Here is a 14845-nt window from a genome sequence, read left to right as displayed (position 1 = left end):
TAAATCTCATTAACAAGGATACTACTTGTAGGAATTTCTAAAGATTGAAATATGGTGTATTCATTTGTATTTTCTATGCTCCTTTTAAATGAATTGCTTAATGTACTGAGTTATGATAACTTTTTTTCCTTTGTTTTTAGGACCGTAGCTGTCATTTGGGTGTGTTGTCAATTTGTGTTTTTGATTTTCTGATTGTCTTTTTAATTGTTTATCATGTGTAAAAAGTAAACATTTATTTTTGGCTATATCACAATCAAAAAATAAAAGTATGTTTTCTTGCCAATAAAAAATGTGTAAGTACTTATCTTCACTGTATATATTTCTTGATGCTTGTCTTAAAGATTACATTTTTCAGTAACTATATTGTGTACACCTGCCTTTCTTTGTGTGCTGGTGTGTGACTTACCATACCTTAGTACTACCCCTCTCCTCTTCTAAAAGTGAAGCCAGACGACTCAGTCGCACTTCCATTGTGGAAGTCAGGACTTAACTTGTGGAAACCCTGGACATACACCCCCATGAGGTGGTCTTCAGATGCCCTCACGAGGCACAATAGACTTGGTAACTTGCCATGTATTGAAAATTACAATCTCCTCGGAATGGGGGCACTCCCATACCCCTTACACTGATGTTGTTTGGCCCCTTATGCTGAGCACGTGGGCCAGTTTGTACAGCAGTTTCAGCCTCATCCGGCTGACACCGAGCTCTGTGTATACTAGAGGCTCACATTTGGGGGGGAAAAACAATATTGCCAAAAGGTTGCTGTAGAGCATGAAAACATGAAAGTGATGGGAACAAGTATTGGCACTGCCAACAGTTTGGGTGTTTTGTGTAGAAATAGGACCAGCACTTTTTGGGCACTGCCGTAGTGATATTAACTGGCATTGATGGGAGCAGGTGCAAAATGGTCCGAGTACCTGGGCATCTAGTAGCAGTTCCTGGCAACTGCCTAATACACACAAGCTGAAACTGTTGGCTTTGTCAATGCATGTGTTTAACAGGACTTCAGTGAAGGGCACTCATAAGGCTTATAAATCGAGTGGCTGAAGGCAGACCCAGTTAAGAAATGTGTATTAATCCAGTAGTGCTTTAACTTCTCCTATTAAGTCATGAACTCTCCAAAAACAACGTTGAAAACACACTGGCAGGCACGTGGAGTGCAAAGTTTGATGGTAAGGCTTGATTAAAGCAAGCTCAAAGATTTCAGGTGAAGTGGCGGTTTGGGTGGGAAGGGGCAGGTAGTGAGTGGTAATGGCCATGGGGATGAGAATGGTCCTGTGCAGTCAATGGGTGGGCAAATAACCAAACCAAACCTACAGCCGTTGTGTCTCTCTGCATAATCCATTTATCCCTGCCTGTACTCTGAAACAGTAGTTTCAGTTTATAGGTGGCGCAAGCGCCACCTGATAGCCCTAACTAAAAATGGGCGCTCAGGGGAGAACTAGTTTTGTTTTCCTCATGCTTATTCCTGACACAATAGACTCTCTTTGGTCTCCAGCTTTCATATCTTCTTGAGGAACACTACTGTTTTGTCCCATTGGTTATTTGAACCTCTTTGCCATTTGAAGGAGACCTCTTAATATTGTTTCTGCTCCTCCATCGCATTGTTTTATGAGGTCAATGGGTAGAGCTTTAGTGCTCTAAATGGCCAAAATGTGGGCTTTGGCATAATCGACTTTTCACGCCCATTTACATTTCCTAATAGAAGCATTTCAATGATGTGGTGAACCTTCACAGCAAAAGACTACAGATTGAACATTCCACAGCATCTAGTTGTGCTTTTCAATGATTTTGCTTTGAAAACAATTGAAAGTGAACCGTTCCTACTACTGATATTTACCAGAAGAGGTTAATAAATAGCTGGTCAAAGATTGTTCTTTTTTTATGACGTTTTTAGGGTCTTCATTTAACTTGCTTACTAAAACCAGTTTTGAATGTTCACAAATGCAGGAAATGTTGCGTAACCTTTTGGAAAATGCTTCCCCTGCTTTCTCTGAGGAGCTGAAGGATTTGAACCAAAAGCATGAAGGCCTCTTCTACAAGTGGATGCTGCATTTACAGTAAGTGTTTTGGGATTGTGGTGAAAGGTGTCCTGATTGCAAGGCCAAGGATCCAGACACAAAATCCCTCGATGAAATTGCTGGTGTGGAGAAATATATATTTTTTTTTGATTTGTGTTTGGTTATAATAAACATTTACAAAATTACAACTTTACTTAACATCAAATTCATTTTATACAACATAAAACTTTAAAATATGCTTCAGCATCAGCATCTTTGCATTCTTAACGGTCATTAGCCCCATATATTCAGAAGAATTTTTAAAAATAAACATAAAACGCATAAACTCATTAATACAAGACCCTTTGGCAGTTCTAGCTATAAAACAACAGTTATATTAAATTACATTATAAAGCTATATCATTGCCATCTTAACTTTCGAATTGAGCAAGCTCTTCTTCCACAATCTTTAAAAATTGCCTAATGCTAGAATTGGAGGATATGTTCCATTCATAAGTCTGTCCTATAAAAATTCAGTGCAATCAGCAAATTCAACTGTAACAAAATTAATTTAAAAAAGAGCGCACATTTTTAAAATGTGGTCACTCGAGCACCAGATGTTTAAGGGTTTCATAGTGTTCCATATAACTGGGAAACCTAGATTCCATAGATTGCATAGTAATTGACAGACCAGTTCACCTGTGACAACATTCCTTAGTGTGACATTGATTCATCTTAAAACACATGAATAAACTTCTTATAATAGGACAAGGAAATATGGCAACATAGGGAATACATGGTACACGTTTTTGTAAAAATGTGCCAGTTGATCTAAAGTGCATATCCAATTTTCCTCAAAGATTTTTTTTTTTAACAAAACCAAGTCGAAAGCATAGATCATCATGTGATGCCCCAAGTCGATCTAAAATCACTATACGTTATAGTATAGTGAGCGGGGGCTGTGGGGGATACACCTGCAGCGTTCCGTTTTTAAAAAGAAAAGAAAAGGACCCTGTGGCGTCGGTTCCCGATCACGGAAGTGAAAAGGAACTGGCGCTGCAGGAACCCAGTGTTAAGATGAAGCTAAGTGGGGTTTGTTTATTTTGGGGGTGTGGGTGGGGGCTTGCTGAGAGTGTGGGTGGGGGGGTGTTATGGGTGTTTTTGTATGTGTGGGTGTGAGTATGTGTGTGTGTTCGCATGAGAAAGGTGTAAACATTTGGTAGTTTGCACATTTCTCATGCAAATGTTTCAGCCGCGGCCAAATCACTTAGATTCTTCAGGAAGACTGACAATCACCACAAATGCTTTCATGGTGAGCTTGGTAAACTGAAGTTAAAAAAAGAAGCCTGGAGAGGAAGTGGCTAAAAAACCCTTCATTAGCTAATAAAGACCACTCGAAATGTATTAATCTGAAGTACAGAAAGAGCATTAGAGAGACAAAGTCTAACTACTATAACAAATTGATAGCAGCTGCGCCAAACTCCACAAGCAAACTTTTTAATATTCTTAAATCAATAGGAAAACCTAAGGCACTAACTCCCCCTTATGCCCTAATGGAGGAGGACTGTGAAGTAGTGCAAAGGGCTTTCGCCGCTAAAATACAGAAAGCTAGAGATACCATTATTTTGATCATAGATTCTTCTAATTCGGATATATCTTTACCCGCCGTAGAACCCAGAGATAATTGACGAGCTTTAATTTTCACCGGGTTCCAGAAGATGAAATGGTTAAAGTGATGGCAAACATCAAACCTACTTCATGTTCAGAAAACATTCCACCACCCAAGTTTACACTGGAAAACAAAGAATTGTTCTCCCCAGTATTGACAAGAATTGTAATGCCTCATTTCAAGAGGGTTTGGTACCTAAGAGTATCAAGGAGGTTACCATTCCACCCTTGGTTAAGAAGCCTGGCCTGGATACCAAGGACCCAGTCAACTTGCGCCCGATTGTTAAGATGGATTTCTGAACTCTGTCCTGGAGGGGCAGAGGTTCAGAAGGCCAGCCTAGTTTCTTTTAACAGGGCACCCTCTGGACAAGCCAGACCAATCAAGGTAGCGATCGCGGAGGTCAAGACTAGGTCTCAAGAAGGGTGAGGGTGAATGAAAGCCTGCAATGAGCACACAAAGCAAGGACACTTGGAAAGTAGGGGTTATATTAAAAATATAGACACATTTATTACAAGGCCTTTGTAACATTGACCACAGCGAGAAATCACAATAAAACTCAACTAAACCAACACATCACAATCAAATACAATATATATACAATGACCAATGAGTCTAACGAGTTAGACGCAAGAAATGTGTAGACCACCTAGATGGGGAGGAAAACAGGCAGTGCGAATAATAGTTAGACCCAGTCCGCCTTCAGAGGCACCTAACTAGAAGGAAGTCTGATCCCTACGAAGAGTGGAGCCTTGTGCTCAAAAGTACCTGCACACGCGGGTGCCAACGGGCCAAGGGGAGTCTCCTCGAGGGAATCAGGCAGTTCAGTTCGGTGAACAAATGAAGATGAACAGAGCTCTGCGACTCAAGCGCAGCCTCCACTGTGGGCAGAAGCAGAGCGCGAGTACGGAAAGGCGTGCTGTTTGACACAGCAGGGAAAAGCTATGGGCTACTGCAGGAGGGCGACCAGTTCCTAGCGATGCTACTCACCGGTCCCCGATGCAGGCAGACCCAGGCTTCTCCGCGTCAGTTTAAGTGCTGGCAGGTTCAGATACGAGCAGGGGACGTCTCAGCGTCGTGTAGATTCCGCAGCAGCAGAAGTTAGTTGAGGATGTCCCAAACGCAGTGAACCCGCACAGTTTGTTACCACAGCAGGGCAACGGAGCGGCCGTGTGTATTTCAGCCCAATGTACACTTCTCACTTCAGACCTGGGAATGCCAAGTGTACGAATCATGTGAGAGTGGCAAGGACTCGTAATACAGCAGCAACCTGACGGCGGTTAGAGCAAGACTCCTGGGTAGGCTGGTCAGTCCACTGGATGGCCCAGAGACACTTCCGAAGGCTTACGTGCAGGAGATGGTGAAGATGCCGAGAATAGTTGTTCCCACTATTCCAAAGGGTCGAAGTACCAGTACAGGCCTTCTCGTTCGATCAGAGGTAGAAAGGGTTTCACAAAGTGACAGCAGTGCAGAGGAGCAGTCCTTCAGCGATTCCTCGGTTCAGCCTCGTAGTTGCAGGATACTTGGCTCCTGTATTCCTTCGTTCGTGAGAACTCAGGAGATCGACATGGTAGTGGTGTTTCCAGCCTCATCTTATCCACGGTTCCCTTCGCGCCAAAACAGAGGGGACCCAATGGGAGATCTGCTCACAAAACACTCACACCATACGTGGACCTATCACGGAACACGGTGGTCCCAGGCATTCACGACACACTAGACTCTCTGGCACCCAGGATGTGTATTGGGACCAGACATCCCAGCCCACATCCTGGAGGCACACACAAGGCCTGTAGAAGCCCGCGAAAGCATTTGTGTTTCGCGGGAAAGTACATGCCCAAATAAGGAAGGCCCCGGGTCGGCTCGACCTGGGGAAGGTGAAGGGGGCAAGACGGTCAGCGGGCAGGACAACGAGCCTCGTAGTCTGGCCATTTTGGAAGCCAGGCCGCCATTTTGGGCTAAGCGCGAGAAACGCGCTTAAACAGCCAAAAGGAGCTCAAAACACAAAGAAACGATCGCTGCCACCAGTCCCGTCCGTGATTCACTTACACCGTTCGTTAACAATCCAATGAGAGTGTCTAGGGCCTGTAGAAGACTAGAGACTCAAGAGAGCAGTAACTTAGCTTACAGTGCCCTATTGTGCCATGTTGCGCGAAAGCTGCATCATGTTAAAAGAACTACGGAAAACAACGTTTCCCGGTACTGACTGTCTTAAGGGCATGTCAGTTTCCCCGTAAGAATGGAGCGAAAGCCCAGAGGAGTGCGGCAGAAGGCTGCACTTCTCTGGCAAAGTCTAGATCATGGTGAAAACAACAGCAAAATGTTTAGGGGTTGCCACATGGAAGGAAAATTACCCACAATTAAGAAATCTTTCCTAACACTGATGACAAACTCCAATTTCATTTTAAGAATTCTGGATAAGATAGCAACAACCCAACTACAAACGCACGTCGAAGCCAATGACATTACACAAGCAGCAATCAGGTTTCCGTGCTTCACACAGCACGGAGACTGCTATGTTAGACCTGCAGACGAGAGGTGTAGACAGGGTAGGACCTGAGCATGCAAGGCCCACCCAAAATCTGCAAAATGCCCTCTTATCAGCACTGTGTGGGCATTTGCAGATGTTAGTCACTGCGATGGGCCCAACTACATTAGCTTCAGGCCCCACTAGTTAGAGAATCCTGGCTAAGCCCCTTTCTGCAGACATGTATGCTTGGCATTCTCGACAAGGGCAAGCCAGGGCTTTTAATGCTCCTAGATCTAAGTGCTTCTTTTGACCTGGTCGATCACCAACTATTACAACAAGTCTTCGACAAAATGGCTGTTGCTCCGCGACTGCATTGGCATGGTTGACATCGTTCTTGGCTGACCGTAAAGCAAAGTACACTGGGGGGGAAAATTCTCAAAGGCTGCTCACATAGGTTTTGGGGTCCCACAGGGAGCCAGTCTGTCGCCCTTATCGTTTAACCTATATATGCGATGCCTGTGTGATCTTTTGGAAAGCGTCGGCGCATTCTTCACCAATAACGCCGACAACACTCAGCTGGTGCCAGAGCTGGATAGAGACCATCATACAGACAGTGCTAAAATTGCAGCAGTTTACAGCACCGTAGACAAATGGATCGAGCACAATTGGATGTGCCTGAATAGTAAAAAAAATGAGTTCATGATATTTGGTATGCGTCAAGCACGAGCTAAGTTAGGCGCGGAATACAAAGCCTTCGATATTAAAGACACACGTACCCCAGTAACGGCTCGGGTTAAAACCCTCGTGATGATGGTGGTGGCATCTGTGGAGGCTGAGGCACAGGTTACCTTTTTACATAAAAATAACTCTTACTACCTATGTCCCACCTGGATTATGGCAACGCGCTGCTGCTCAGGGCCACAAAGGAGGGAATAGAGAGATGCCAGGTAATGGAGAATAATGCTGTACGTTTCATCAAAGGGATTAAGAAAAGAGAGCCTGTATCTCAAGGAAGTAAAGCACTGCACTGGTTGACGATAGAAGACATGATCCTATTTAAATCCCTGACCATAGTGTATAGGTGCCTGCATGGCTCTGCACCCGCATATCTTAAGAAACAGCTTTTGAGATACACTCTGAATTGGGCACTGAGGTCTGAAGCACAAGGCAGGATTCAAATGCCCTCTTTCAGTTGAGTAACTGGCTTGGGTCGAGAATTTCCAGTTCAGGCAGCACAACATTCGAACAAGTTACCTTTCTCCCTCCGCCTCGAAAACAAATACCTAATTTTTGGGAAGCAACTTAAAACCCATCTGTTTAAATAAGTCCACCATGGAGCCTTGTAAAATTCCTTAATTTTTGCACCCATTGTCTGTCTTTGGTATTTGATGCGCCCTGATGCCTGCAGGCTTTCTGCGTTCTATAAGCATATAAAAGTAAAGTACCTCTTTATAGTGGAAGGTTAGGCTGGCAGAATTCACCCCAAAGGCTTTGGCCTTGCAGCGGGAATCTGGCAATGGCAACTTGGCTCTTACTACTTTTGGGCTTGAGATAAAGGGTACTTGGAGGAATGTGTATATTTCAACTTCACCTGCTTTTGAGGAACCTCTGTTCCATTATCAGGGTTCGAAATTGCTGGGGCTGAGGGCTATTTAGCTCCTGCTTCTAGCCTAGGAGAGCCTGGTTAGCTTGAAACCATCAGTTACCAGCAGCTACGTTTGACTCTCCTGGCCAACTGGCGCCATGGCGCCATACAAAGATAGATACATGTGTGATATTAACTCTGTATGTTTGGTAATATGCATAAGGGCACATCTAAGAGATATTTAAAATAGACTGTAACATACATCATGGACAGAAATGTGGGGTTTACATCTAATGCGCAAGTTAGATGTGGCGTGCGCTGTGTACTAGCTCTTGGATCTACGTAGGTAGTTCCTGCCTATTGGGTGATGCCCAATACCCAGGAGCTGCTTTCAGCTCGTGCTCCTCAAGTTTCAATATCGACCCCTGCATTACGGTTCACTAAAGGCGACACCCACTAATCAGCTGCCACTTCTAACAGTGTGGTGTCCTTAAAGATGGAGTCGGCAGTATGTCGAAAAAGCTCTGTGGGACAAGCATCCAAATGTTACAACAAGATGAGGTTGAAAAGCTAATTATACCATACCCTTTTTGTTAGCCCTAATCCATCCATTCCAGTTCCTTGTGGATCCATTCAGCTAGGCCGCCAGACTTTTAACTGTTTCTTCTTGGAGTCTCTGAAATTCCTCAGACACAGAGTCAGAGTGCTCCTAAACTTCTGTTCAAGAGCCTCATTCATTTCAGAAATCGCATTATATACATTCTGAGGCAGGCGACGCAGTAAGTAGACAGTCTTGCCCTCACCACTCACGTTATGCTTCTTGCACCCTAGCACAGAAGAAAAAAGCCAGAACAGCATATGTGCCCATCCACATGCACACCAACTAACTTTCTAGGGTGACGGGGACTGGAATGGAATTATGTGCCATTACCTGTCCTCATGGTGCAGGAAGTTGTCTACTTTGCACCCTAAGAGTTTCTTAAGCTACAGTTTATTGGCTTGGTTTTTCTCCTTCACAGTAAGCTCAGGGACCAGCTTTCTTATTACAAGGGCTAGACAGTATCTCTACAGTTCAGTCTTTTTTTGCCAGCTCAGTTTTCTGGAGTCTCTCAGCCACCAGGCTGAAGTGATGCAGCTTGTAGTGGAGAGGGTATGGGGACTTGTTCGGGTCATAAGATCCTCCTTATTAGTTTGCATTGAACATCAACCTTGGTTCCTTAGTTCCTTGGCACTACTCGTGAGATTTAACCAGGAGACATATTGCAGGATTAATGCATTCCCAGGTTTCGGTACATGCTCCAGACTGAATCTTCTACCATGCCCCTTCCCAGTTTGGAGTTCCTTCTTTCTTGCATGGCATGATACTTCTTATATTTTATAGTGCACCCCACCCGCCTGTTATCAGTAGGGTAGATAGGGACATATATATATATTTCTGATGCTTGTTAATCTGCTTAGAATCACATGCTGTGCATAGGTCCGACATCCAGTGGTCACTGCGGAGTATTGCATCTTGTTTTTCGTAGTCGAAAAGGGACGTCGACCGGGCGTGTCGGAAATACTATCCCTATAGTGACGTGTGTTGTACCCACAATCCCTCACGCGTCGATGTCCCTCAGATTGTTTTTTCCCGCCCAGCTACTGGTCGCCTTTACGCGGAACTCCTCGAGAGACATTGCAGATTCCATCTCCTCGACCTTTGGTCGTTTTTTCCTGTTTAAAGATTTAATAGATCGATCCCTCCCTCGACACAGTGGTGAAGCTGTCTCCGGCGAGCAAGATCTTCGACGGAGGGGACGAGCGGAGGAGATCCGTCGGCGTTGCCGAACATGTGGCCTGGCCTCGCAGGCCAAATACAGTAGGGAGAGTGGGGTCGTGGGACATCTCTGATTCTTTTTGTGAGAATGCCTTTCCTTTTCCCCTTCCTTTCCCTTGGGGTAGTTATCACGCTTTATTGCCTCGGCTATGGAGAGGACACCCTTTAGGTTTTGCCCACTTTGTAAGGGCAAGTTTACTTGGAAGGACAAGCATTCACGGTGTAACCGCTGCTTGCCCCTCGATCACGTAGAGGAGGGTTGCTCGGCTTGTTGGCTTCTAAAGCCAAAGACTCTAAAAGACCGTAGGGTCAAGAGGTGGGCGACCTATGCTATGTCGAAGGCCGGGTCTTCACCTGCCGCTGCTACCACCGACAGTGACGAGGAACGTGATAACACGACCTCCGCTACGGAAGTCGTACACCCCTCTAAAGAGCGCTTGCGCTCTTCGTCGTCTGTCCCCGGCCCCGACGGGCTCGGCTCACGCCCTGCTTATGGGGATGAACATCCCGGCGACACTGACGCACACGATACAACACATAAACACACAACCCATAGCTCTTCTTCGTCAAAGACGAAGAAAGCATCAGCGCCCAAGGAGACGCAGGTTACACCGGCGGCCTCCTCGGACCGTTCGGGTTCGAAGCCCCTCACTCAGCCGCGACCAGCGACTGGGCTTTCGGCAAATAAGGGCGCCGCCCCCAAACCATCGGCCGGCGCGCACCAGCAGAGAGCGCACGCCGCCGTAGAACGTTCGACACCCGTAACGTCGAAACCACAGCCCTCCGCTGACAAACGAGTCACAGAGAGCTTGGCGAGGATCGTTGTAGCCGACGCCCAGAAGCGCACGCCGAAAGACACGTCGAGCGCTACGCAAAGGTCGAAAGACACGCCGTAAAAGCCCGAAGAAAAACAGGCACTACCCCCTTCAGTCGGGGGGACCCCCAGCACACCGGAAGGCTTTTCGGAGGGCGACGGGACACTTTCCTCGACGTTGTGGGAGAGGTCGAGCCGTTTTCAGCAAGAAAACACTAATTTTCCCCCGCTAGACCGCTCAGGGGTACCCCATGAAACCATGGAAAGGCTCCATCTCTGCATGGAGAGAATGGAGAGGTTTATGAACACCCAGAACCCTCCCACTCCCAAGAGAACAAGAGAAGGGCCTCAGGTGGACCCCAAGCCCAAATACCCGAGGCAGGACACAGCCTTAGAGTTCCATAATGTGTATGACCTCACTGGTGAGGAACAATACTTAGAAGAGGAGGATGATTTTGTGGACAATGAAGAAGGACAGAACCAAGAAGAAGGTCTGGAAGACAGCCCAGACATGGTAGGAAAAGGCTTCGGAGAAAATCCAGAAGAAGGACCTTCTCATCCCTGGCAATCCCCATCAGGATATTCGGACACTGATGTCCTAAACCTAAATCCTCCAGACAATTCACCTGTTAGAAACACGTCTCCCATTGACGATCAGCCCACATTCAATGCCCTGTTGCGCAGAGCAGCAGCACATTTCAAAGTGGACACTGGGGAGATCTCTCCGGAAATAGACTTTGTGGAAAGAGTAATTAAGGAGAAACCCCCAGTCAGCCAGACCATTCCCCTCCTCGCTTCAGTGAAGAGAAGAATCACCCCTTCGCTATCCACACCCGCACTAATCAGAGGAGTTAATCCAAGGATTGAAAAACGTTTTACTCCTTCACCCTCAGACCCGCTGTACATAAGGGGACATTCCATTCCGGATTCCCTTGTAGTAACTAATGCAAGGAAGAGGGCAGGGGTGCCGCTGTCCACCAGTGAGGCACCACCTGACAAGGAGGGCAAGAAGTTATATGCCCTTGCTAAAAGAGTCACATCCTCGGCTGCCTTTTCGGCAAGAATTGCGAACAACAATTCTTTGCTAGCTAGCTACGCGGACGCGCAGTGGGCCAAACTGCGCAAGGACGCCGAAGAAGCGCCGGAACCATTACGTACACGCCTGCTTTCAACTATTGGCGAAGGAACCCAGGTCAACCAGAGTATTGTAAAGAACTCTCTGGATGCTGCTGAGACAGCGGGACGTTCCCTGGTTCAAGGAATACTCCTAAAACGCCATGTATGGCTGCGCAACTCAGGGTTCAAACCGGAGACACAAGCGTCTTTAATAAATAAACCTGTTGAAGACGCAAACCTCTTCGGGAAGGCGGTGGATGAGGCTCTGGAAATGGCTAAAAAAGAGTTTGATACTATCAAAACTCTTGACCAGATCTATAAGCCCACTACCAGACGCGGCTATGGCAACACACGCTTTTTTCGTGGCCAACGCCAAAAGCAGAATCAGCAGCAACAGTACCCTGCCCCCAGTTACCAGACCAATAGTGGGCAGTACAGCCAAAGAGGACAGCGCCGGGGCAAAGGGAGAGGGCGGGGGTCCACCCCCAGAGGCTCCCAAGCCCCCAACAACACCAAGTGACGCGAAGATTTGCGTCCCCTCCCATGCAACACCAGTCGGGGGCCGGATAACATCCTTTCTTCCAGCATGGGAGGGAATAACGTCAGACCGCTGGGTACTTTCCACCGTAGCCCACGGATACTGCATCGAATTCAATTTACAGACCCCCGTGGGGACGACGCATGACACCGGAACACCTTGCCATCCTTCTCCAAGAAGTACAACAACTGCTGGAAAAAGGAGCCATGGAGGTCGTGCCTCTATCTCAGGTAACGGAAGGTATTTATTCAGTGTACTTCCTTGTACCCAAAAAGGATCTAACCATGCGCCCTGTATTAGATCTGCGCCCAGCGAACAACCCCAGAAGTTTCGTATGGTAACCTTACAGGAAGTGATCCCACTGCTATCACAGGGAGATTACATGACAACATTGGACATGAAAGATGCATACTTTCATATTTTAATGTTGCCAGCGCACAGAAGATACCTCAGGTTTATGATAGAGGGCAAACACTACCAGTTCAGAGTGCTACCCTTCGGCATAGCATCAGCACCAAGGGTATTCATGAAGGTACTGGCAGTGGCAGCGGCCCACCTGCGCAGGTTGTCCATCCCAGTTTACCCTTACCTCGACGACTGGCTCATAACGGGGGATTCTTACGAAACATGCTTCTCCAATACCCAAAAGACTGTAGACCTTTTGTTCCAGTTGGGCTTCTCCATCAACGGAAAGAAGTCCAGCCTAGACCCCAGCCAAATCAAACAATTCCTAGGGGCTCTAATTCAAACAAAGGACGGCCTCGTCTTCCCCTCCAACGAGAGGGTCCAAAACATGCTGTTTCAGATCCCTCAATATGTGACTGGTCGAGAGGTGACGGTACGCAAAGCAATGCGCTTGCTAGGCATGATGGCGTTGTGTATTTATTTGGTACCTCACGCGCGCCTGCGCATGCGCCCTATGCAAGAGTGGCTCAACAGCCAGTGGTGTCAGGCCAGCGGATTATGGGACGATCCAGTGGTGGTCTCGCAGGCCTTAGTTCTCTCGCTACGATGGTGGACAAAGGAAAACCTGGAAAAAGGGAAACCCTTTGCCACACCCGCGGCGGAAGCCACTCTAACCACAGACGCATCCCTAACAGGATGGGGGGCTCACCTATACCATCAGACTGCTCACGGAGTGTGGACTCCGAACGTAGCATCCAAACACATAAATCTACTGGAGCTACTAGCTGTGTTCAAGGCGCTAAAAGCCTTCCAGGAACACCTACAGGGCAAGACGGTGTTGGTCCTTACAGACAGCACCACAGCCATGTACTACATCAACAAGCAGGGGGGCACCCACTCTCCAGGACTGTCCAAACTGGCCCAAAATATATGGAAGTGGGCTCTCAAACAAAACATGTTCCTACTGTCAGAACATGTACCAGGGGAACTCAATCTGCTGGCAGACAAACTCAGCAGAGATTTCCCCCTGCCCGAAGAGTACGAATGGCGACTACACGAAGACATCGTCTTCGACGTCTTCACACAATGGGGATTCCCAGAAATAGACCTATTTGCAACCCTGGAGAACTCACAATGCCGAAGTTACGCCTCCAGGTACCCCCAAAACCAATCCAAGGGGAACGGTCTGTCGATGCAATGGTCAGGGAAATTTGTTTACGCTTTTCCCCCCCGACTCCCCTTCTCAACAAGGTGGTGCACAAGATGCACCAGGAACAAGTAACCATGATACTGGTGGCCCCAATGTGGGCCCGACAGCCATGGTTCGCTCACTTGATGGAGATGTCTCTATCTCCCCCAGTGAAACTCCCCTGCCCGTACAACATGCTGTCACAAGACAAGGGCAGGACTCTGCATCCATGCCCCAGAACATGAACTTAGCAGCTTGGCTCCTGAGATCATAGAATTCGGACATCTACTGCTCCCGCAGAGATGTATGGACATTCTCAGGGAAGCCAGAAAACCTAACATTCGCCACTGCTACTCTAGCAAGTGGAGGAGATTTGTCATCTGGTGCAGAGGGGGAAGGCATCAACCCAATTGACTGCTCTCCCACACATATTGTTCTATACCTGACCCACTTGTTGGATTCAGGTCTAGTGTTCAATTCCATTAAAGTCCACCTAGCGGCACTTTCTGCATACACCACTTCCCAACTCAAGGTGTCGTGGTGGAAGATCCCTGTTATAAAGGCCTTCATGGAGGGAATAAAGAGAATACACCCCCCGATAGCTGACCCAGCTCCCGGATGGGACCTTAACGTGGTACTTACCAAACTCATGGGCTCACCTTTCGAACCCATGCACAAAGCATCTCTTAAAGACCTCACTCTTAAGACTGCTTTTTTAATAGCTATCACCTCCATCAAGAGGGTAAGTGAACTACAGGCTCTTTCTGTTCTAGACCCCTTCATTACAGTTCACAGAGATAAGGTGGTTCTACGCACGCACCCAAGGTTTGCTCCGAAGTTCATATCGAAATTCCACGTAAACCAGTCTATAGAACTGCCAACGTTCTTTCAAAATCCTTCCAACTTGGGAGAAAAAACTCTGCATACACTAGATGTGCGCAGAGCGGTCATGTTCTACATGGAAAGAACCAGACCACTGAGGAAGACTAACCAGTTCTTCGTCTCGGTGGCAGCAGGAAGAGAAGGGGATGCAGTTTCAAAGTCCACTATTTCTAGATGGATTGTTCAATGCATCACTCTCTGCTATACTCTTGCTAAGAGAGAACTGCCCTTTAAGCCTAGAGCACACTCTACTCGAGGCACGGGGGCGTCCATAGCATTCATTGCAAATGTTCCCCTTGAGTCCATCTGCAAAGCGGCTACCTGGAGTTCTGTGCACACCTTTACAAAACACTACTGTCTAGATGCA

At 47.1% G+C, this 14845-nt stretch overlaps 1 protein-coding gene across 2 annotated transcripts in view; it reads left to right on the top strand.

Moving 5' to 3' along the window:
* ORC2 (origin recognition complex subunit 2) overlaps nt 1–14845 on the top strand; it is a 369154-nt gene that overhangs the window by 156769 nt on the left and 197540 nt on the right. For both annotated transcript variants that reach the window (XM_069615439.1, XM_069615438.1), the window contains exon 10: nt 1951–2060. In XM_069615439.1, the coding sequence (XP_069471540.1) occupies nt 1951–2060 (110 nt within the window). The remainder of the gene's footprint in view (nt 1–1950; nt 2061–14845) is intronic.

Source organism: Ambystoma mexicanum, chromosome 9, assembly GCF_040938575.1.
Source record: "Ambystoma mexicanum isolate Mex_15411 chromosome 9, UKY_AmexF1_1, whole genome shotgun sequence".
In the NCBI taxonomy this organism is placed as follows: Eukaryota; Metazoa; Chordata; class Amphibia; order Caudata; family Ambystomatidae; genus Ambystoma; species Ambystoma mexicanum.
Note: the sequence above shows the minus strand (reverse complement) of the source record. Positions and strands in the feature narration are given on the sequence as shown.